At 40.5% G+C, this 22,444-nt stretch overlaps 1 protein-coding gene across 4 annotated transcripts in view; it reads right to left on the bottom strand.

The window, feature by feature from the left end:
• The window catches only part of KIF5C (kinesin family member 5C), an 86,037-nt gene that overhangs the window by 4,395 nt on the left and 59,198 nt on the right, over positions 1-22,444 (bottom strand). Inside the window, exons 14-25 of one of the 4 annotated variants that reach the window (XM_010575202.1) lie at positions 19,475-19,681; positions 18,344-18,490; positions 15,780-15,968; positions 13,211-13,328; positions 12,033-12,109; positions 10,560-10,669; positions 9,628-9,729; positions 8,899-8,959; positions 6,581-6,652; positions 5,673-5,777; positions 3,246-3,462; positions 2,121-2,234 (exon numbers count right to left, since the gene is read on the bottom strand). In XM_010575202.1, the coding sequence (XP_010573504.1) occupies positions 2,128-2,234; positions 3,246-3,462; positions 5,673-5,777; positions 6,581-6,652; positions 8,899-8,959; positions 9,628-9,729; positions 10,560-10,669; positions 12,033-12,109; positions 13,211-13,328; positions 15,780-15,968; positions 18,344-18,490; positions 19,475-19,681 (1,512 nt within the window). In that variant the 3' untranslated portion in view covers positions 2,121-2,127. Of the gene's footprint in view, positions 1-1,803; positions 2,235-3,245; positions 3,463-5,672; positions 5,778-6,580; positions 6,653-8,898; positions 8,960-9,627; positions 9,730-10,559; positions 10,670-12,032; positions 12,110-13,210; positions 13,329-15,779; positions 15,969-18,339; positions 18,491-19,474; positions 19,682-22,444 lie in introns of those variants that run through there. The other 3 variants (XM_010575201.1, XM_010575203.1, XM_010575204.1) reach the window with 3 other exon arrangements.

Genomic DNA, 22,444 nt, shown 5'->3' with positions numbered 1-22,444 from the left:
TCCTTTGGCAGCCAAATAGTTGCAATTTGCCAATAATCTTCTCAACTGAAGGACCAAAACTGATGAGAACTGACCTTCTTTAATCACTGCCTGGCCTTAGTTTACTACGTCTTCAAGACATCTTTCTAGATGTGTGCAAAAAATCTAGAACTTGACTCAGTTTAAAAACCAATTGTAAAGCCTAAAATATGGTTCTCTGAAGTAGTAATCATAGAATAGAATCATAGAATATCTCAACTTGGAAGGGACCCAGAAGGATCATTGAGTCCAACGCCCACAACATTTCAAATTGTTGCCTTACACATAATATGCAATACCTAATATAGCCGGGCATTAGATTGAATCTCGAGCAGGAAGTAGATCAATAAAAGGCATAAAGGAGCACTACTGTCAGTTAAGAAAAAACCACACATACATACTTTTTAAATGGCTTAATTCTGACCTCTAGGGCTTCCATTTGGTTTTCAGAAATTTTTCTAATTTTTTCAGAAGCCATAAACCTGTAAGTTTACCCACTGTCTTCTAACACCTTTTTTTTCTCTACCCGCATTGTCCATGAGCTCCTCTGCAACATGTTCCAAGTGTGGCCTGACTCTGCTCATTCTCCACCGCCCTCAAATCTAAAACTCAGCATCTAAAACATTTCAGAGGTATTCCATGCCTTTCTGATTGCTTTTTATTGACTTCCAAAGTCCTACCTTGTTATACACACATCTAGTTTTAAGTGTATTTATTTTGTTAATAACTTCTATTAATCTGCAGTTGTCCACTTGACATGTGCCTATACCTAATGTGTGGCCTGTTTGAGTTTGACACTTAATTTCATAGCAGATGGGATATTAAAAGCCCACCCAGTTTAGGCAGGTAGTAGCTTTTTTTCCCCACAGAGCAGCTGCTGTGATATATGTTTAGAAATTTTTTACATGCCTCTGTATCATACTCTTTCCCCTTTGCTCTTTCACAGAGGTGGGAATGCAATGAAGTAGATAGACAGAGGCCATCTCGCTTGTTGTGAGATGGAAAAGCCAATTTCAGTTCAGAATGAACTAATGCACAAAAACACTCAGCAAAGACTTGCCCTAATTCATCCACAGTGAAAATATGTTGCTTGCAGCTACAGGGCTCATGGAAAACACAATGAACAGAAACAATCTGCACAACACAATAACAGCTTGAGTGCGATGTGATGGATGGTTTGCATGCATGCATGACTTGAAACATTCTCAAAAAAAAAGAAAAAGAAAAAAATACCCAAGAATGCTGAGTGCCTAAAGGAAACCACGTACTATCAGAAGAGTCATAAGACAATTAATCCTCAAGAAGGGGAAAAAAACCAAACTCTGAGGGACAACTTAGCAGTCCACTGGCTGCTTTTCACAGCCACTTACTGCTGTCCAACTCTTAGTATGCCTGTAAAATAAAGTTATCATCTAAAATAACAGCAGATGTAAAATATCTCAGAAATAATGAGCATCTATAGAAATAAATGGGAAGGTAGGGTACATGAAGCAGTCTCATGGGAATATGCTGCTCATCTTCCCAGGATGAGATTTTTGCTTAGGAGAAACCCTCAAGCCCTTGCAATTAAAGTAAAATATTTACTTTTTTTTCTGAAGAGAGCTGAAAAAGAGTACAAAGCAAAAGAAACAAAAGTGAAGTTTGCCAAATTGTGACACTCAAATTTGGAAAGCTCTGTGCTGCTGCCACTTATCCCTGCTCTACCCCTGTCCCAGGCTGGAATATCACAACATGGAAAGATATTCATGTTACAGAAAGCAGAAGATTACACTGGCAGAAGGAACCTTTGGAACTCTATTTTTACTACATGAGTTTCACACCTCTTGGTGTGAATTTCAGTACAGCTTTACCAGAGCATTTTAGTTTATTAAAAGAGTTTTAAGTGATAAGTCATTAAAATAAAAACTCTCAGCAGCAGCTTGCAAAGCATTCTAACAAGGCACTCCTCACTTAAATTATTAATTTTCACAGTTAAATTATTAGCAAACAACTCCTACTAAAACTAGGAAAAAAAGACTGTGGGTCTTCTAAAAGCAAGTCTGAAATGTAAGAAAACTGGGCGATTGGTGAAAGAACAGATGAGTAAGTTACTTTGGTCTTACTTCTTGTCTATTTGGTGTTGTGATAGTAGCTGGAGTTTGACATCCCTCCCCCTCGGATGGCATGGACAGCTGTCGGAGAAGACGCTGGGTAATGACCAGGGCGGATGGGCTTGGCTGCAGAATAAAAGTAGGAAACCAAAGATGATGTTTAGCTTTCACAATGTTTTCTACCTCACCTCCTCCTCTAGTACCAACCCCGTTGTTTCCAAACAAGGAGCCGTGCTTGGCAGAGCAGTCTGTAACCTAGCTCTGCGGAACATAGCATTCCTTTACCTTGGCCAATAACAAATACACCCATTTTCTGCTTGTGACAGAGCCGTTGAACCATCCCATGCATGCCCCTCATCTCTGCAAAGGTTATGGACTGTCTATACAACAGAGGGAAGTCACGACCCACTTGGTGGCCAGTGATGTACTTCCTATGTCGAATTTGACTATTTAAGTAATTCCAGAAGATGCTGAGACAAAGCTGTCAATGGCTTTCTACAAGAGGTAGCATACAGCAGGAAATATTGTGTGCTGCCTAATTCTCTCTCAGGTTTTAAGACACCAGTATTAGCATCACCATCCAAAATATTATCCTTCTACTTTAACAATTACAACAAATAATTCCAAAAATTGCCCCATTTTAAACACCATTTGATTGTATGCACACATTCAGATTACACCACAAAGATATATCAAGCATTTGAATTATATAGGGAGATTTTTGACTCTACACAGCCCAAATTAAGTCACAAGGAGGAGTAATCAGGGAAAAAGAGAGGAAGGGACAAGGTCCAGACAGGCAAGGAAAGAAAGCAAGCGCAGAAGGAGAGTATGTGGGGGAGGAAGAAAGTGAGAGATTGATTTAAAGAGACAAGTTTTCAGGTCACTAGAAGGGCACACAAGACCCATTATGCCATTTATTTACTGAGTTAAATAGCAGAGGCACTTTAAACTTTAGGTGGGGCAGATTCTATTAAAAAGTGAAGTCTTTGAAGATTCCTGTGCAGCAGAGGAGAAGCAGACCCTGTGGTTTGCCCTGGACTGCTGCTTTCAAAGCTCTCTCTGTTTAAACATGAGTAAACAGACCAACCATGAAGTACATGAGCAACCACTAACCCTTTAGCTCCATGTCCTTACCAATTTGAGCAGAGTGTGCTCTCCGTGCCATGTTTTTGGCTCTCACAGCCTCCTTAATGCGATCTACCTCCTGCTGGTACCGTTTGCGATCTCGCATGGCATTCTCCTTGGCCTCCTTCAGTGCACTCTCCAGGGCCTTAACTCTCTCTGCCGTAGCTCTAAGTCGTTTTTCCAGCTTAGGAAGCTCACAACGAAGATCTGCATTATCACGTACCAACTGCGAGAAAAGAAATTTAAAAAATATCCTATGAGAAAGTTTATTCTATTCAACAAAATCTCATAGATCTTATCCTGAAGGGCGAGGGCTCCAGGACAAAGCCTGATATGGCAGGGCACTCTACTACCATACTTGCTTTTCCTAGACTTTAAGAGCAGCTGTGGCAGAAACTGTGCATTTCTTCAGAACGCAGAAATGTTCAGCATTTTGCAAATACTTGATCACCTCATTATTTCAAAACTGCAATGCTTAACTATGGCTTATGGACAACACTGGGTATCATCAAAAATTCATCATCTCCAATGGTTATGGCATGCTTACCTACTTGTTCCCTCCTCAAGCATATGGGAAAATTGGAAACTTTAATGCCTCAAACATCGCTAAGACGTCACTTAAGGCCTGTAGCTATAAATGTGATGATCATATGCAATTTTGAATTCATGCACTTCCTCAGTTAAATATGAACCTGAGCAAGGTCTGTCAATTATCAGAGTAACATCTAACTTTACATGCAACAACAGCCAAGAGAGGATTGATTTTTTGATAAATAAAAAACTGATGCAAACAGTTAGAAAATCCAGTACAAATTCTACTGAACAGATTATACCAGTACTAGAAGTCAACACAAAACTGTTCCAAAGGAGTGACTCTCCCTTTTCTGGAGTGAAGGGAAAAGAAGTGGTTTAACTACCACATTAATAATACAGTAAAGCAACAGCATGTACTAACATTCACACGTTGTTTGACAATCAAAATGTTTTACACCTGCTAGTCCAGGCTTAGTGCCAGAAGAAAACCACAAACAAAGCTAAAAAAAAAAAAAAAATTGTCACAATGAGCTTTTTCTACAAGTGTTGAACCCTTGTTCTACGAAATAGTTACAATATGAAATAAGAGCAGGATGACACCACATTCAGGTCAAGTCCAATGTCATTTTTCCCTCTAAGTTTCTTATGAGACATGGACTTCTACTTGGTTTTGAGTAAATATACGCTAATGAGAGCTATAAAAATCTGTATCTGAAAACCCAGCAGATGCATGAACTGAGTGCAAAACAAGCAAATCAGTAAAAGGAAAAACACTCCTAACATGTCCCCATTTCCACATTTAGAAACTAGGTCTTTAAACCATCTGTTCCCTGGGAATCTCAGAAATACTGAACCTTAGCGGACACTTGTCACGATCCTGCACTGCTTGCTTTTTTGGCACTTCCACAGGAATAAATAAAGCCAATCTCGGACAGTGCTGTGTCTCACTAGTAACAGTTTCAGAACACTGCACTGGGGAATGTTATGTTACTGTTAAAAAATGAAATCAAAAGCATCTTTACTATTTTGCACTTGCAGTGGGATGCAGTTCAAAAATACTGAGGGTGGAAGCTTGCTTATTGGCAGAAATAATCCAGTTTTGTCTAGTGAGGTCCTACCTAGATATATAGGCACACCACTGCTATATACACACTTCCCGTAAGCAGAAGGTAAAGTTCTTTCCTTGACGTATACCCAAAACACTTGCCTACTACACATCCCCTCCACCCCCCACTTGCACGGTGGGTACCTAGGGTGAAGGGCTCTCCATAGCCCTTGTCTCTCTGTACAGCAGAATTCCAAAGGAAATGGCAGCTCCATGAAAGAGGGAGGAGACAGAGATGGACATGCCCAGAAATAACCAACCTCAGCATCCTGAGGAGGCACCAGCCCTTAAGCTGCACAGAAAGCCTCTATTTCTTTGCTTTCATATTCTGCTGGTTGCCTCCACTCAAGTCACCTCCGAGGGTGCCACGAAGCAGCTTTAGGCCAGGAGTCAAAACTGGGGGATACACAATCCATCTAGAAACCAGCTATCAGCACACAAGGCAATAATGCGTTCCACCAATACAGTGACAATTAGTCCTGCCAAAACTGCTAGAGTCTATTTTCACAGAAAAAATAATTGTTTATTTAACACATTCATGAGAAGTACGGGTAGTGGGAAAAGCAGCTCTAACACCAACTCCCAGTGCCAAGAATTTTAGTTGAGAACTATAGGTACTATTTCCTCAGACAGTACATGTTACCTTCAGAAATTATCCTTTTAAACATAAAAAAGTATATTGGTTTTTTTTTGGAAGGAAGCGGAGGAGAGAAGGAAGGAAGCGGAGGAGAGAAGGAAGGAAGCGGAGGAGAGAAGGAAGGAAGCGGAGGAGAGAAGGAAGGAAGCGGAGACCCTACCTGTTTGTGAACCTTTGTAAGCTGTTCCAGGTTGTTCTCAAGAAAGGAAATTTTCTGCTTCTGTGCAGCACTTCCACCTCCGTCGTCGCTGTCAAGTTCAACGCTCTGCACAGAGAGTTGCAGAGTTCAGCAAAGCCAGGCAGAACCTCAAGAGGAAGCTCAGGTCTTTTGTGAATTTAAGCCTCCCAAAGGCACAAAAGTCTTCCAGAGCCCCAAATCAAAGAGAATTTATTTTACCTATTCATTTGATATCTAAGAGGCACATTCCCCGCTCACAAAAAATAAACTATTCTTATTTAACAATTATAGGGGGATTCTGAATATGAAGATCATAGATTTTAGTGGGGAAAACCCCGTTTCCCTCTTTTTTCCACTCCTGGGAGACATTTTTATGCAATATAGGTTTTCAACCTTAAAAGAAAAAAAAAAAAAGAGTATAAAAACTCTTCCTCAAAACTACTCTAAAGGACTAAAAAGTGTTGCAAATTATGCAGCTTCTGACTGTTCTTCAACAGCTAAAAGTACATTAATTTCTGCCAAATAAGAATTTTGCCAGAAAAAGGCTGACTAGTCACAAGTCCATAAAAAGAAAGGGCCGCAGCATTCAGTGTAGCATAAGTTAGTGGAAGTTATATTGAATCATTTCTGACACCCATTAATACAGTCTTTGAGAATTAATTTTGTAACTGAACTGAATTGGATTGGTTCATTTTGCTTAACCACCAAGATTTGCCCTTCACATATTAGGACCAAATAAAAGCTAATGAACATCAGAACAGTTTTAATCTTATTACTCACTGTTATTGAAAGACAATATCCCATTTTGTAACAACATGCACTAAAAGCTTCCAGCAAATCACAAGAATACTGCAAAAAAGAGACTTTGGTTTAAAAGAGTATAGTCTTACTTTTTTAACGCGGGTGGTGAGATCTTGGACAAACAGTTTGCGTAGGTTGTGAAGAGTCTGAAGTTCTCTTGCCTGGAATCAACATAATTAAAAAAAAAAAAAAAAAAAAGCACAAACCAGTAAGAGATAGTAGATAGTCCAGTGTAAACATTCTCCTCAGATTTTAGTCGATAATATGACTTCATTTACGATTTACTTATAGAGATGTACCTGCCCGTAGGTATAGGTAGCTCACAGAAAGGCAGTGCCCATGCTGTTCCCCATGGAAGAGCTCTTGCACCTCCCAAGGTGTTCACCACACCAAAGCTACTTCTGAAAATATGTTGACTCTGTCTTAGGGGGTGGGGAAACAACAGCAGAAAGCTGAAGTCTCACAAATTGGCCACGGTTACAGACATCCAGTGACGTGAAAGAGCTCTGGATTCACTCTCTGGCAAATGCATCGGTCCCGCTCTGATTGCTTACTCACAGGCACTTAAGATGTTTAAGTGCTTTTTAAGTTTTGGCAAAAATCCAGGCTTTCCCAGCTTTTTTTATACGCATCAACTTCTCAGGCTCAGCAAAACAGTCACCTTACTCCAGACTGGAGGTGTGACACAAGAAGCGGCAACCCTGCACCTACTCCCAGAAGGACAGAAGCACTAATCCATTTGCAGGAAAGGAAACTATGTGGATAGGCAGCTCACCCCAACCCCATACCGCACCAAAGCCATACTGAAGAGAACCGTCTTTCCAAAGTTGATAAGAGCAACCTTAGCTTTTCCATTTTCTGCTTATCCACTCACATACTGGAATTTAAATGAATTGCTCAGTAAGCTTCACCACAACTACAAGCTTTTGACTTTGAAATTTTTATCTTTATCTCTCAAATGAAAAAGGCGAAACCGACTGGAAACCAAAAAGGAAAAACTTCCTTCACAGACTACTAGAAACCATACATTACAAGCACAGCTTATGTACGTATGTGTGATGGGGTACCCAGAAGAGGCACCGGGTGCCACGCTACGTCACACATGGGTGCAGAGCAGACACCCCCCCGATAGCTCCCGTTCTGTTTGGGGTGCTGCCTCCACCCTGTCACCCCCTCCCACGGGACCCCTTCTTCTGCTTCCTCACCAGCCCAGCACTGGGAAGGAGAATGAGCCAAAGCAAAGGCAGCCGCTGTGGTCCCACCAAGACTGTTCTTCATCCCTTCCTTCTCAAAGTCATCATCCAAATGGCACGCAATGCCCACGGAGCCTGATGTCTCCCCATACCAACGGGCAGGGATGAGCAACCGTTTGGCCTTTGATGGCTCATGTTTTCGTGTAATTCGCTACGCTTGATTTTTAATTCCTGCTGCAGTAATTATTAAAACACTAACAAAACTCTGAACAAAATTTTAATGCAAGGTAGTTCAAAGTTGCTTATTCAAAAATTAAAAAAAATACCATCTGGGTTTCTGCAATCTGACTGTATGGTACTGCCTAACTCTGATTTCCAGCTGCCTTACTCATTTGGCATACAGGGCAAATCAGGTCTACATGCAAGCTCTGTAAATATCTGATGAGTACAGTTCATATCAGAAATGTTGGTTACATCTCTCCCTTGCAGGAGTTTATTTTAACAAGGCCTATGTCTGGGGGAGCCATCAGGAGCCAAAGCTGAAAGGACCTGAATAGTTCAGCTTTGGATTTTTATATGTAATGAACTCCAAATCCAGAGGCCACTATAAGCTTAATTTTTAAAGCATCACACAGAGGAGAAAATGCTGGGTTTGAGTTAATAACCATGTTAACACTAGCAAAAATCACTGTATGGTGCTCCTAAACCAGCTATGGTTTTGACCAGCTTCTGAGATCTTTGAGAAAGCTTGCATATTTTTACAGACAGATAAAAATGTAGCCACCAACAAAACTGTGCAGCAACAGCTTCACGACTGACGTCATCCATCACAGACTGCATTTTCAACATTGCATGCACAATATCATATGTCTCTGTAAGCTGCTACACTGGTCAAGTTAGAGGCAGGTACGTATCACCTAATTGTAGCTGCACTGTTCAGTACGCTGGTTATTTCAGGTGATTTGAAGGAACAAGGACAGCAAAACAAAGAGTACCGGTAGATTTATCCGTGGTAGCTTATTCACAGGAGGCAACAATAATTGTATTTAACCTTAAATTTTAAAATTCAATTTCATGATTTGGCAAAATGCACAAATTTAGCCTATTATGATATAAATTGGTCATTTCCTTGGGCCCAGATACAAGTGTTTGGTAACACATCAGTGATGAAGACCTAGGGGAAAAAAGCTCAATAAAATCTAATTAAGACATACCACTGTTTCCTCCAGCCCCTTAAGATCTTCTCTTGCTTGTTCCCTTTTATCATTAAGCAGTCTAGAAAGATCACAACATTAAACACAAATCAAAAATATTGAAGTCAAACCAAGAGAATCAATCAACATTCAGTTTGAGTAGAACATCTGCAGATGTGAGCAAATTGTACATTTCTTTGCATCTGTAATTACGCTTTCGAGTGTTCCAAATATGCAGCTTTCTCACATGGCCACCACTTAGCTTTCTCACTAAGCCATCATCTCCATTTTTTGTATCCACACATGAAATTTTTCTCTCTGATTTCCAGGAAAGGCTTTTACTCAGACATCTGATTTATTACTTAAAAAACAAAACCAAAAAAACCAAAACCCAACAAAAAAACCCCCACAAACAAAAAAACCCACCCCAAGCCCCCAACATCTTTCTTGTTTGTTTTGGCTGTGCATTAAGGAATGAGGGATTTAACACTTGCCATGATATTTCATAAAATCAGAGCTCTAAAAAAAAATCTTTTTTGGCAAGTATCAAACCCACAACTGAAAAGCCTATGATAAAAAAATATGGAGTAATTGGTAATCATTTACTAGTACTGCATGTTGGCTTTGTTACTGAAATGATATTTTCAGTGTGAATATTTCAACACAAATGCCTCTTGCTAGCACATTTCCTGTGGATGCATTAAGAGACACTATATTTAGGGACACTAGGTGAGAAAACCGTTGACTTACATGAGCTTTTCCAGTTTCATTTCTCTTTCCTGGTCCTCAATTTTTAATTTATCATAATCAGCACTCAGTTTCTCTTGTTCCAGTTGCAGCTTCTGATTCATACTAGAATGAGAAAGAAAAAGTCAGTACAGCTTAGTCCTGAACCCCATAAACAATAGTGGGTAAATCTCCATAAACAAAATGGGGTTAGACACAGAAAATAAAGCTGTAACTTGCTACTGAAAAATTCTGAAGAAATTAAGCATAAAGAATATTTTAAAATATTGGAGAATTAAATTCAGTGGCTTGCTTCCTTTATCTAAAAGGACACAAACTGTTCTTGCAATCTTTCTGTCCCACTTCCCAATGCTTCTCATTCCTCCGTTATTAGTCTTTGGTCACACAATAAATATGATGAAAGAATGAACACTACATCAGGATTGCCTAGATTTTATGAACACTGACAAAAAGAAGAGTACAGGAGCAAAGAACTCCGTTTTTCAAGTGCTGAAGTATCTGACTAACAGAGTTACCTTGCTGTGTCAGGAGGAAATATTAAGTGTATGAAAATGGGACACGTTTGAGTCCCCTAGACTCTCAGAAAGTCTGTGGCAGGACTAATTGCTATAAGAGGCCCTCAAAACCTCTATCTTTTAAAATCTGTTCTCCTCCAAGCTTCTCTTGCCTACTGACCTGCAGGTGTAACATTACTCTTTCTTTTTCCTCTCTATAATTTTATGGAGTTGTTAAAGTTCCACAATAAAGCACTAGGTACTATAATCCACCCTGCAAAATAATTAGAGGTTTGGCTGTTGCATGTACAGACACTACTTTCTCTAAGACACCGAAAAACACAGACATCAATTAAAACTAACAAAACCAACCCCAAAACATCCCTACAGCGTCACAGAACAGGCCAGGAACAGAGAAAGTAATGGAGCGAGTGAACATACTCTCTGATTTCATCAATTATTTTCTGCTTCTCTTCGATTTCATCCCTCAGCCTGGACAGCTGCTTCTGGTGGGCTTCCCTGTGACTCTCCATCTGCTGCTCCAGTGCCTTCTGCAGAGTGCAAAAACCAGAGAAATCAAGTAACGCACAGCTAAGCTTCCTTCTTATGTGTCAGCTAAATCAACCTATCTTTCTGGATTTGAGTGAAGCTTATCAAATCACATTAATTCAGGAATCTGCCTGGTATATCTTTCTATGACTACAAAACTGTGCAACTACTCATCCAAGCATTTAATGCAGACAGTTTTTAGCAATAGATGCACACCAATTTCTACTCATTTTCGTGCAAAAACTACCGCATGTGAAAGCCAGGGCCTTAGCATATCAAGTGTCAAGAATGACACTGTTTTTACCAGCCCTATTATTTCACCTGTTTATTCACCAGGAAAATATGTGTACAGCTACACCTGTGACAGAAGTAAAACCCGAAACACCCTCACCCTCCCTGAGAATTGTTTATCCACAGCCCTGTTATTTAAATTCTAGGATTAGATATATCTCAAGTAGTAAGAAAAACTCAGTGCATCTCTTTTGATTGCTAATAAAAGATTTGCATTTTTCTTCCAATTGTAAGGCATAACTGTACAACTGTTTTAATAACCTTAACTTTTTATAATGGAAGTAAAAGTTCTGAAGTTGACAAACCTCTATCACTATACTTGTAAAATTGTATTTTTCCTTTTCTACAATTTACAACCCCATCAGAAACATAACTCACATGTTATTGCCTAACACTTCTTTTCATTCCAAAGGAAGAAGAAAATACCAGAAAACAGGTTTAGATTTCATTATTATTTCTAGGAAATAGTCAGAATTCTTGCCAAATTATTTGGAAAAGTGGCCTCTTCTTTTATGAAATTTTTAGTACCTTAATTATATTAACCCCAGTAGCCTGATTCACTACTCAGCAAACTGACTTTCAGCAGAGTTCCACCAGCAAAAAATTAGAGTAACTTCGAGATGAATCAATATCATTTTTCAATCAAACAAAATTGTTCTCAACTATGGACTCGATATACTGGGTCTTATATTTTGGCTCTCCGTTTGTGTGATTTGAGGAACCCAGGCATCTCCAATTCAGCAAACACAGTCCACTGAACCTCTCTACTCTTTGAAGTTGGCTCAGCTTACAAACTGGTCTCAGAAGACACGCTCACCTCAGATGTTCAGACTATAACTTACTTTTTTCCATCATCCAGTCAACAACCTCAATACTAGCAAGTTCTCTAATTTCACATTGCAAAGGTCACTCAATTACAGGTTTTCTAATACAGGCCAGCAATTCTGACAGAGGCTGGAAGTGTTTTCTAAAAGCATACAACGTGTACAGGAAGACAAAATTACACCCTAATTATCAGCTTAACAAATGATCTCACTGAGACATGCCCTCTAAAATTGCAGCATGCCATGCTACCTTCATCTCCTCAGCGTCCTGAAGCCGGGTCAGATGCTCCTTCTCCTTATCCTTGAAACTTACTTCATGCATTTTTTCTGTTTAAAGTTGGAGAGAATTGAGTATTAACCGTGCAGTTCCAGGACGTGCTACGTCCAGCCATTTAAAAAAAACAAAACAAAACAAAACCAAAACCCCAGTTCCTCATTTTGCAGGGGGCAACAAGATCAGGGGAGACAGCTTTGGAGGGGCAGAAACAGCCATGGTTTGCAGTACCCAAGCTATGACCACACTGCCCAAACCCCCTTTTCATTTACTAACAGGCCACATTCTGTTTTCAGCCCACCCAGCACCTTTCCAACCTACCCTTGTCTCCTTTCACTTTCTGCTGGGAAATGCTGCCTCTAGAACCAGGTCATTTCTTATGAGGGGGGTAGGAAGATCAGGAGATAGAATAAAAATTCTATTCTAAAAATGCAGAAAATGTTAAAAAAAAAGTCTTGTCACCACCTGCTGCTCCCAGAGTCAGAGAAGATTCCTTGTGCAGGAATCCGGAATAAAGTTTAGGCTACTAGGTCACATTGCAATTTTATATAAACCAGGAGCTTAGCAATGCTACAAGAACTGCTTTTGATACACATTTTCCACATTAAATCAGAAGGGGAAAAAACAGCAACAGGAAGTCAGCTGGATCCTATATAGGAGCTAGGAAAGACACACCTTTTACTTGACCCTAAGGGAAGCAGCTTTATTTTAAATGGGGCAGGGCACTTGCCAGAGGGACAACTGAAATTGGACATATATCCAAGAATTTTAGAGAATACAGATATAGCAAGATCGATTGGTGCTCTATGGCTAAAATATTTGTTGGGTTTTTTTTTTTAATCTCTCACATCATTAAGGCACAAGGTCAAGCTTGTCATAAAGTTTTTGATTCTTTTGAAAAATTAAGTTTCTCTGTATTTTGTGAATTGACTAGGCTGAAAGGGATAATTCTGGTTTTATCTGAAGTGTAATGTACTACAAGGAAGTGCAATGTGTTAAATATTCTGCATCACAATTTTATGTCTTCACTGCAAAATACTAAGTGGACAATAAAATGCTGTAGGACTACTGTACATGGAATACTTCAGCCAATACTGAATTTTCTAAGGTATAGTTGGTAAAAGAAATAATGACCACAAGACCCAGTGTTGTACCTTGAGCACGCAACTTCGCAAGTTCTTCATTGAGAGAGTCCTGTGACTCTTCCAGCTGCCTTCTCTTCTGCTCCATATTTTGCATGTAGTCTGTAAGGGACTTGATCTTTGCTTCGTGCTTTAAAGACAAGGGGAATAGCAATGAGATGTGAGTACCACAGCTTGTTACCTAGGACTTCAGGTACTGTCCTACATAAAGGAGGAAAAATAGAAAGCTCTCCATATCCAGAGCTGACGGCTAGGAGAAAATACAGCAAAAGATCTGAGAAGAAGCTAACAGATCAAAACAGACTGCATTTTTAAAGGTCACACTTAGCAGCCCAAGACATATACTGCACAGCACAGGTAGTAATTCCAAAACGTCATTGGAAGCTCATGACTTGGTGCTAAACAAACAGCAGCAGCTTTCTAAAACCAGCTGAACGCTAGGCTTCTGAGGCGGCTTCCTGGAAGAAGCTCAGATCACCTTTCCGCAGCCATCCTGATGACTTGCTTCTTGCTAACATCCTTTTGAACTAGAAGGGCTTATGTTTAAATAGCAAATAGTGAAGAACATAATGAAAACATCAAAAATCGAATTAAAATTTTCTAATTTGGGGATAAAATTAAGATACTCTCTGGGAATTATTACATCCTATTAATAAGGCCACTGAAGCACTTGTGGTTCAGTGTTCTTAAAGTTCACCTTGGCAAAGAGGGGTTGAGACCTCTGGCTTGGTGCTACTGTAAAGATCAGACTTAAAGAGGAGTAATCCTTAGCAGGAACTAAAATAGTTCAGACCCTCCTGGCACCAAGGTCTCCAGGAAGGAAGAGCACATGCCCGAGTTACATGCTTTGGGCAGTAAGTCCTCCAATGGATTCCTAAACCTGACAAGAAATTTGGCCAACTCCCAGCTTGGCTCCAGATGTCCTGGCCCCAAAATGGAGACTCTTGGCATGGCACGCAGCAGTGATGCACCATTTTATGGATCAGCTTAACACCGTAATGGTGTAGCCCTGTGATACGGCATTGCCATTGGTAGTAACAGGCCACCAGCTTTGGACTGAGCTTGCAAGGCCTCAGGACTGAGGCTTGCCAGGCTTGATCTCTCTGAGCTCTTCCTGACCTGCCTTGCAGGTTTTCTTTTTTTTTTTTTTTTTACTTGGTGGCTTTATAGATAAGGTTCACTTGCCCATTAACAAGATTTTGAGTGTACCACCATCTGTCGTCTTCCCAGTTTTAAACACAGACAGGCCTTAATATGCACTTAGATGTAGAACCTCCAAAATGTCAAGGCATGGTGATCACCTGCTAAAGAGTATTTCTGCTTGCTTTCTTCCCCACGTGAACATACAGTACTTGGATAAAACTCTCAAATCCTAAATCTCCAGTGTCCTGTCTGCAAACAGGTACCGAGGACAACAGTTAGGCCATGCTTGTGACAAGCTCTGAGCATTGAAGCTCGCCGTGATTCCAGTGTGATGACAGTGTAAGGGGACGAACACCATCCCCACGGAGGCAGGCGGGCTGCCTCCCACTCACTCCTTCACCAGCTCGGTGTCAGCCAACACCAGGGCTGAAAGAGGCTGTCCCACCGCCTGTGGCCGAGACCTTTATTCCCAGTGTTGTGTTCCTGCTCCTCTCCTGCCAGAAGAAGTACGCGTACCAGCTGCTTTGCCAGTCAAGCCTTAATCTGCTTTACTAATGCAAGTTCCCAAGGAAAGGGAGCAGCACAGGCTGTCAGGATGACTTCCTTCAGTGGCCATGCCAGCCCAGGGTCTACTTTAAGACAGGATGAAAAGTATCGTTTTTACTTAATCTTTTTGGACAGGCAATACCCCCAGGACTCCAGCCTCACTGTAATACTAAGAAGCACGCTTCCAGCTACAGCTTTATTAAGTAGGACTTAATAAAGACATTCTGCTGCAGGACAAGAGGCTATCCTTGCCCCAGGTTTTCTTAGACTAAGCGGTAGCAAATGAAATACAACAAACTGTATCGTCTCCTCCCCTTCACATGTCCACTTCAAAGCAGTTGAGCATGTCAAAGCAGTTAGCACCCTCTTCTGCAGCAGGCTGCAGCAAGCATCACTGCTTGTAACTGCCACCCACTGTGGAGCTCTCCTACCATCTGGATTTCTATCTTACATAGTAATTTTTTCCATAATGTATTATTTTATATATTGTTGCCTAGTTATCTTGGTAGTGTACCAACAGACCAGATATGGGGGGGCTCTCCAAATGTTTTGCTAGTGAACCATACAATCACTGCTTCCTTTCTCAGGTTGCTTTTAAAGGGAAGGTATAAGATACAAATTTATGCTGAGGAAATCACTCCGAGGAGGATTTTCAGTATTATGCCATTTTGAGATCTACAGCAGGACAGGATCTTGCCACAGAACATGCTGAAAGACAGTGAGAGGGAGGAATGGGAGAAGAGAGAAAAAACAACAAAACAGACAAGAGAAACAGCAGCATTCTGCTCCCTTAAGTCTCATTTCTCACTCCTAGCACACACATTTCATGAGGAAGGAGGGTGAGAAAGTCACCAAACTCTGCTGCAAAGGGACAATGGAGGATCAAACGTACTTGTGAAATGAGGAGCTGGCAAGCTGCAAGCTCCCTCTCGCTGGCGTTCATCTTCCTGTTGGAGTCTATCTGGGCGCTCTCCAACTGCTTGCTGCGGTTCACCAGGGACTTCACCTCAGACTTCATCTTGCTGATGTAAAGCCGTGCCATGGTGAACTCCTCCTCAATCACCCCGTTCACATCTGCTAACTAAACACACAGAAGATTGTCATCTTGAAGGTGTGGTTCGTACAGGTAAATCGACGCAAAGCAGTCTTCCTGCTGTGAAACTCTTGTCTAGAGCTAGGAAGCCTCTGTGAAAGCACAGTGGTCCTTAAGGAGTACCCACAGACCTTCAGGTCACCTTTAAACATGTTACAACACTCTGTTTCTTACAGTCTTCACTGATAAGCCTCAAAAGTGAGAAATTAAGACTTGAGCTCACTGTGTGCTTCATCAATTTAGTGGTTCAACATCTAAAGTAATCAAGCCCACCATCATGACAAGAGCATATTTTGGAGAAAACTTCTCATGTCACTAGCACAGGAAATTTTCCTTCTTTCAAACTGCTAAAAGCTGAAGAGCATTTTCAAAGTACTCCTTAAAGAAGTCTCCTCTTGAAGGCTTGTGCTTCTTCAATAAGGAGCTGTGAGACAGACATGGGTTTGGAAATCTCACCTGTCAAGACAAAAGTAATTGCTCTCATCTCTACATATTAGTATAATTCTATTTACACATCATTTCTTTCCCTGGCTTAACATAGTGCCTTTTATTTGTATGTCTTCCTCTAAATGATTTTTCTTCGACTACTTAATTCATATGACCCACTGACGAGCTGTGAAGGTTCTCTGTGAGCGAGCATATGGCTAGCAACTTCATCTGCTTTTTGCTTCTACCCAGCACCACCAAAGGGAAGGTAACATACGCTGTATCTTCTCCCAACAGCCTAAAAAATGCAACCGCTTTCAAAACTCTCAGTCTGGTCTGAAATTAGACACACTTTGAGAAGATACTAATTGCCAACAAATTTAAAATTATTCTTTTAAAAGCTTCTCAATCTGGCCTTATTTACACTGACAGCTGTCCCGTAAAATGCTGACAACTTAGTTACTATAAAAACTTGTACCAAACAGCCTCTGCCTCCATTTTCAAAGATTTCCTCTTACAGTTCCTATTACAACGGCCACCAGAGGTTGCTGTAACATCTAGCAAAGTCTGGTCTTGTGGTCCTGGCATCTGCATAACCACATCAGACAACAGGGATCCTGTCCTCTGCAGTAAGAGCAGGCTGGAGCATCTGTTGACCTAAGGGGGCTTTAGCAGGATATCAACAACTCTGAGGCAACTCCAAGCACTCTAGCCACACATACTCACTTTTAGCTTTCAATGTTCAGGAAAGCTCATTGCTCAAAAACCGAGAAGTGAACTAAAAGCAAGAAAATGGAGTGCATTGCAAGGAATTTACAAACATCTTGAAAATTAATTTCTTATCCGGTTTTCGCAATTGCTCTTTTCCACGTGGTTTTAAATGGACAGAGAAGATGGCATTAACATCACCAGGAAGATTTTTCAGGCCATGAAAAGTTTCCATTAGAGATGTGCCATTTAGCAATGACCGTACAAATATCTTCTGAATGACTTAGCATTTTGCTCATCTACAACAGAAGTGTGACAAAGTGAGTAGCTACCTCCTCTACTGTATCTGTAAACCCAAGAGCCAGACAGAAGGCAAATTTCAAAGAAAAGCTTGCCAAAATTCGCACTATCTCCAGGCACGTTCAAATACCAAGGTTTCTGCCACTTCAATCACCTTCACTCCCATTCTTACCTTCTTACTTCAGAGGAAAATGATCCCTTGCAATTTTTCCTCTATAAAGGTCATTAGTCAATACACAAAAGTTAAGCTGGTCTTACTGTCATGTAATTATTTGTGTGTTATCTAGCACAAATTTACCAGTGCTGGAAATTGGTAATTTTAAAGCATCTTGTATTCAGAAACACATACAAAAGCGTGGGCTCTTTGATGAAGCCAGCCACTGTTGAAAGGTAATAAACACACCAGAATGCAGAAAACACAATTTCTGTGCAGATCTTTTCATTTGGGTGCCCTGGACGGTCATCAGTACAAACCTCTGGCTTTGAGAACTGTTCACCTTCAGCTACACAACAGTTTTAGGACAAACTTCAAACAAAAAGGTAGCCACCCAGAAGTCAAATCTCACCAATAAAGATTCTTCAGATTCTGGGAAAACTGGGTCATGCCAGCTAACGAAGGAGTAGGACTACATGTGTATTGTTTTGGGGGGAACTCAGTCCCCCCCATTAATAAATGCATCAACAAACAGATGGGCTGCATTAGTTTGGCTGCAAACACTGAGCTGGGAATAAAAGTGGTAACTGTGTGCACAGACACTGACCATCTCTGACCCAGACAAAGATCTCTTCAGTATTTTACTCTCCGCTCTAGGCAGGATTTAAACGGCAGTGTCCTGGGAGAAGGACCGCTGTATCACACACGTTCCATGGCAAGTATTTTTATATTGCAGAAGGTGTGGCGGGGCAAGCAATAAAGCCAGCCAACTTACTGTTTTAACATCGTTAGTACCAATGATTCCTCCAATCTCTCCCAGGTCCTTAAGCAGCAAGTTCAAGATTTCTGTAGCTCTCTTCTTCTGATGATTACTGAGCTCCTGCAACTGGCCCAGCTCCCTCTGGGTCGCTGTCAGGGCACTCTGAAAAGGTATAAAAGCAGAAGTTACCCTCCCCTCCACAAACTGGGCACCAGTTCTTCTGCAATATCTAGGTTACACGGTGTTGTCTTATATTTTCCTGAACATGTCTACCGGCACAATGTACTGACACGTGCAATTCCACCTTGCCGTAATCCACTTTCACAACTCACTTGCTAACGAAGCTATTTTAGATCTATTAAATGTAGTAAATCCAGTAAGACTCTTATTTGCATAATACATGTCAAAGAAGGTTAATCACAGAGAAACAGGTATAGAAGGATATAAAATTCAATTTTTTCAAATGGATTTCATAGTAATCTGTTTTACTGAAGTCTTCCGTGAAAACAGACCTGTTAACAATAGCTTCCTCAGTTTGTGCAATGAATTAAGGAACAAGGATGTAGTAAGCCAATCTTGATTTCTCTCAGATCAGATTTTTTCCATGAGATCAGTACACACCAGCTGAAAAAGCTGATTTTTTTTCTGATTCCTTCCTTGAGATCCCCTGACTCTGCATAAAATCCCTGCTCCAAAGCAGAGTCCAGAGAAACACAGAATGCTGCAATTAGCATAAAGCAGATTTTCACATCTTTCTTGGCATAATACAGTTCTTAAATAACCAAAACACAGAATGGCCAGTTCTCACATTCAGTTCAGTTGCTGCTATGGTGCGCAAAATACAGAGGTTGCAAGAGAGCCACAATCTGCTGTCAGCTTCCATAGAGCGGTTTCTGAATAACCTTAATTTTATCGTTTAATTAAGATAGAAGAGAAAGAGTAGCATCGGCAAATACGGATCTTTTAACAGCTTCCTGGCCACTCCAATTTTTAAACTGCCTAACAACATACTTGGCAGCAGTATCTGAAAGATTCCTGAAATAGCATAGGCTAGCATTTATCTGGGAACCCCTATGGAAATCTTTAGGGGAGGTGCAGAGTTAGGGGATGAGGAAGGAACCAGCACTATAAACCACTTGCTCTTACACTCTTCTGCGCCAGCTCGTCAGCCAGCTGCTCGTTGGCCCTTGTTTTGTCCTCCACTTCTTGGGATTTCTGGTCATAATTGACAGCTAATTCTTCCAGGGCTTGAAGGACCTCTTTCACTTCATCTTTCGCTGCTTCGTTCTCAATCTGAAGACGGGTCAGCTCCTCTTGAATCTTCTCATAATCTCTCCTAGTGGAGGCCAAAAGCTGGGAACCAGATATCACAGAAGTGTTAAGTCACCCAAGAACTCATTTAAAAGACAACACTGAAAAGGGTAAAAACAAAGAAAGAAAGTGTGAGCATGCAAGCATGTGTGCAAGAGAGAGAAAGCAGGAGAGAAGAAATCCTACTATTCTACCAGAAACAGCATCAGTTTCAGCATAAATGTATTTGAAGGAAGCAAAAAAGGCTCTGAACTTCAATGAAAAGAAAAATCTTAATCAAATCCTATTATGACAGAAGACTGAAGCAGAGAAACTTATTTTAAACAGTATCATAGCTCCAAATAAATTTTCTGCCCTCAATCCAATGCTGCAGCTAGGACCAAAAAATACCACAAAGTAAAATATTTAAACACAGACTCACAGCTTTGAACTGAACGAAGTAAAAGGTCTCTCTGAGGCAGTCTCAAAGATCTTGTGGCATTAGAGAAATATTTTGATAAGCAAACCTATGATGATTATTCTTAGCTATCATCTGAAGCATGATGCTGAAGACAGATTAGCTGCTTGTATTTGCTGAGGCAATATATTAACTAAAGAAGAAAATACAGACTTCACACATACTAGTGAGTATTTCCAATTTGTAAAATGTACTAAATTTACTATTTGCATGCTACTGAGGGAGATGCTGAAGTTTCAGTGACAGTGCTGATTGTAAGAGGTCGGTTGCATGGTCCTCTCCCTTGCCCTTGCATCACTCCATCTTCATTCAGATGTTAAAGTCTCAAAAATTCAGCTATTGGGCTTTTAGCACAAAACCAGACTCAACAGCAGTCATATACTGCAGAATGATGTGAAAATAAATAAAAGGTGCCACCTAACATTTATTGTTGATATTGTACTTTTGAGAACAACAACAAAATCTGGACTTAACATTGCATAAAAACATAAAATATAGAGCAGTAACACATAAAAGTAGTGCATGAGATACAAGAATGCATTCATGCTCATCCTAACAGAGAAGTTTGGATGTTCATTCACAGAACTCACTTATTTCCAAGCCTTCCTATGTATGGATTAGTATAATAATACTGTACTGCAGCTTTCTTGGACAGTAGAAAAAAATCTGCACTATTGAAGTGTGCTGGGTGGACTTCTCCTGCCCTGTCCCACCACTGCCCACCGCCTCCCAGGCCATGAAGAAGTTGCGTGTGAGACCCCAAGCAAAACAGAAACATCTCTCTAAAACGGACCACCTAAAAGGAGAATGTCAGAGAAGACATTGCTTTTTTTGGCTCAGAGTGCTAATGGAAAATAGGAAACCAACCAGGCAGCTTCAGATGCTGGCACGTGCCCAAAGTGGCGAAGAGAGGATTCAGATGTAAGGAGAATTTATCTCACTGGTAATGCTGCAGCCTCAGAAGTGCACTCACGTTATGGAAAAACCCACTGAATTGCCAAAGCCAGATGGCATGTAAATATTTAAACAACAAAATAGCTTAAAATAATCTTTCTACTAAACACAGATGGAACTATTATTTACATTTACTTAAGAAATTTTCTGTGTGAATATTACTGTGAATTCAAGTAAAGGGAAGTGTTATATATCACCTAGAGCATAAACACAGCTCCCCAGAAGATTATTGTTGATACAATGTGGGAAAATATAGCAAGATTTTTAAAGGCTATTAATAACACATTATACCGATCAGTTGTAAACAAAGGGAAGGAGACAATGGCTGCAGCACTTCACGGATCTGTTCACAGCACACGAGATTCAAGGGTGGAAGATTCAGAATCCCCCCCAAAACACACACCCCAAGAAACAGCCAGCGGTGAAAAGGTACCAAAAGATACCAGTATCAGCATAACGCCATCTGTGGCAGGCCTTAGATTTGTAATTAACCTGCTAGCTTAATCAAGCAGAAAAAAGTACTCTGGTTAATTAGGGGGAAGCAGAGTGAGGCAGCTGCTCTGCAGCTAATATATCACGGAGCTAATCACAGCTCTAAGAGAGAACAGGTACATCGCTCCCGCCGTGCAGGTGAAGCTTACATGTGGAAGACAAAATCTTGAAAAATTCAGTTGCCTTAAAGAAGAAAACAAAAATATCACATTAGCTTGCAAAGGTAAGAAATGGACAAGTTTATCAGATGAACCAGCTAAATCTTCTGAACAAGTGGTGCAACACCAGCAGCAAAGATTTCAATAAGTCAGCAAAGCTAGAGAAAAAACGTGCAAAAAATGGGAAAAAGTGGTAAGGCAAGGATTAGAGGCCACTGAAAACTTGATTCATCTTCCAGATGTAATATTGATTATGGAACACAAAGAGGGTGGGGAATAAGCCAGTGTACAGCATGCTCCCAAATATCTAACACAAAGAAAGGAATGCACATCACTCAGAAAATAAGACACAAGAAAAACCGTGAAGGAAAAAATAAGCTTTAGATGAGAACACTGATGTTAAAAAGATGGGAGAAGAGAGAAGGTGTAAATAACACACATCAGAAAATAATATTGCTAACAATGCATAAAATTCTGTTACATTTGTATAGCCACGGACATGGGTAGGACACAATATGGAGTAATCAAAAGAAAGTTGTGGCAAGTGAGTGAAGAGCTTCATCATGGAGTAAAATAAAGCTGGTAACTCTGGCAGTGAGGATAAGTCCCAAAAGGTGGCAGGTAAGTCATGAGTGACAAGTAACAGACATTTTCATACCTCGTTCTCTCCCTGTTAAGGAGCTAAACCTTGGAAACCCTTTCTGAGGGCTGGGATAAGGATTGAGACATGGACAGAATAATTTT

This window comes from Haliaeetus leucocephalus, unplaced genomic scaffold, assembly GCF_000737465.1.
Source record: "Haliaeetus leucocephalus isolate CR32 unplaced genomic scaffold, Haliaeetus_leucocephalus-4.0 Scaffold451, whole genome shotgun sequence".
Classification (NCBI taxonomy): domain Eukaryota; kingdom Metazoa; phylum Chordata; class Aves; order Accipitriformes; family Accipitridae; genus Haliaeetus; species Haliaeetus leucocephalus.
Note: the sequence above shows the minus strand (reverse complement) of the source record. Positions and strands in the feature narration are given on the sequence as shown.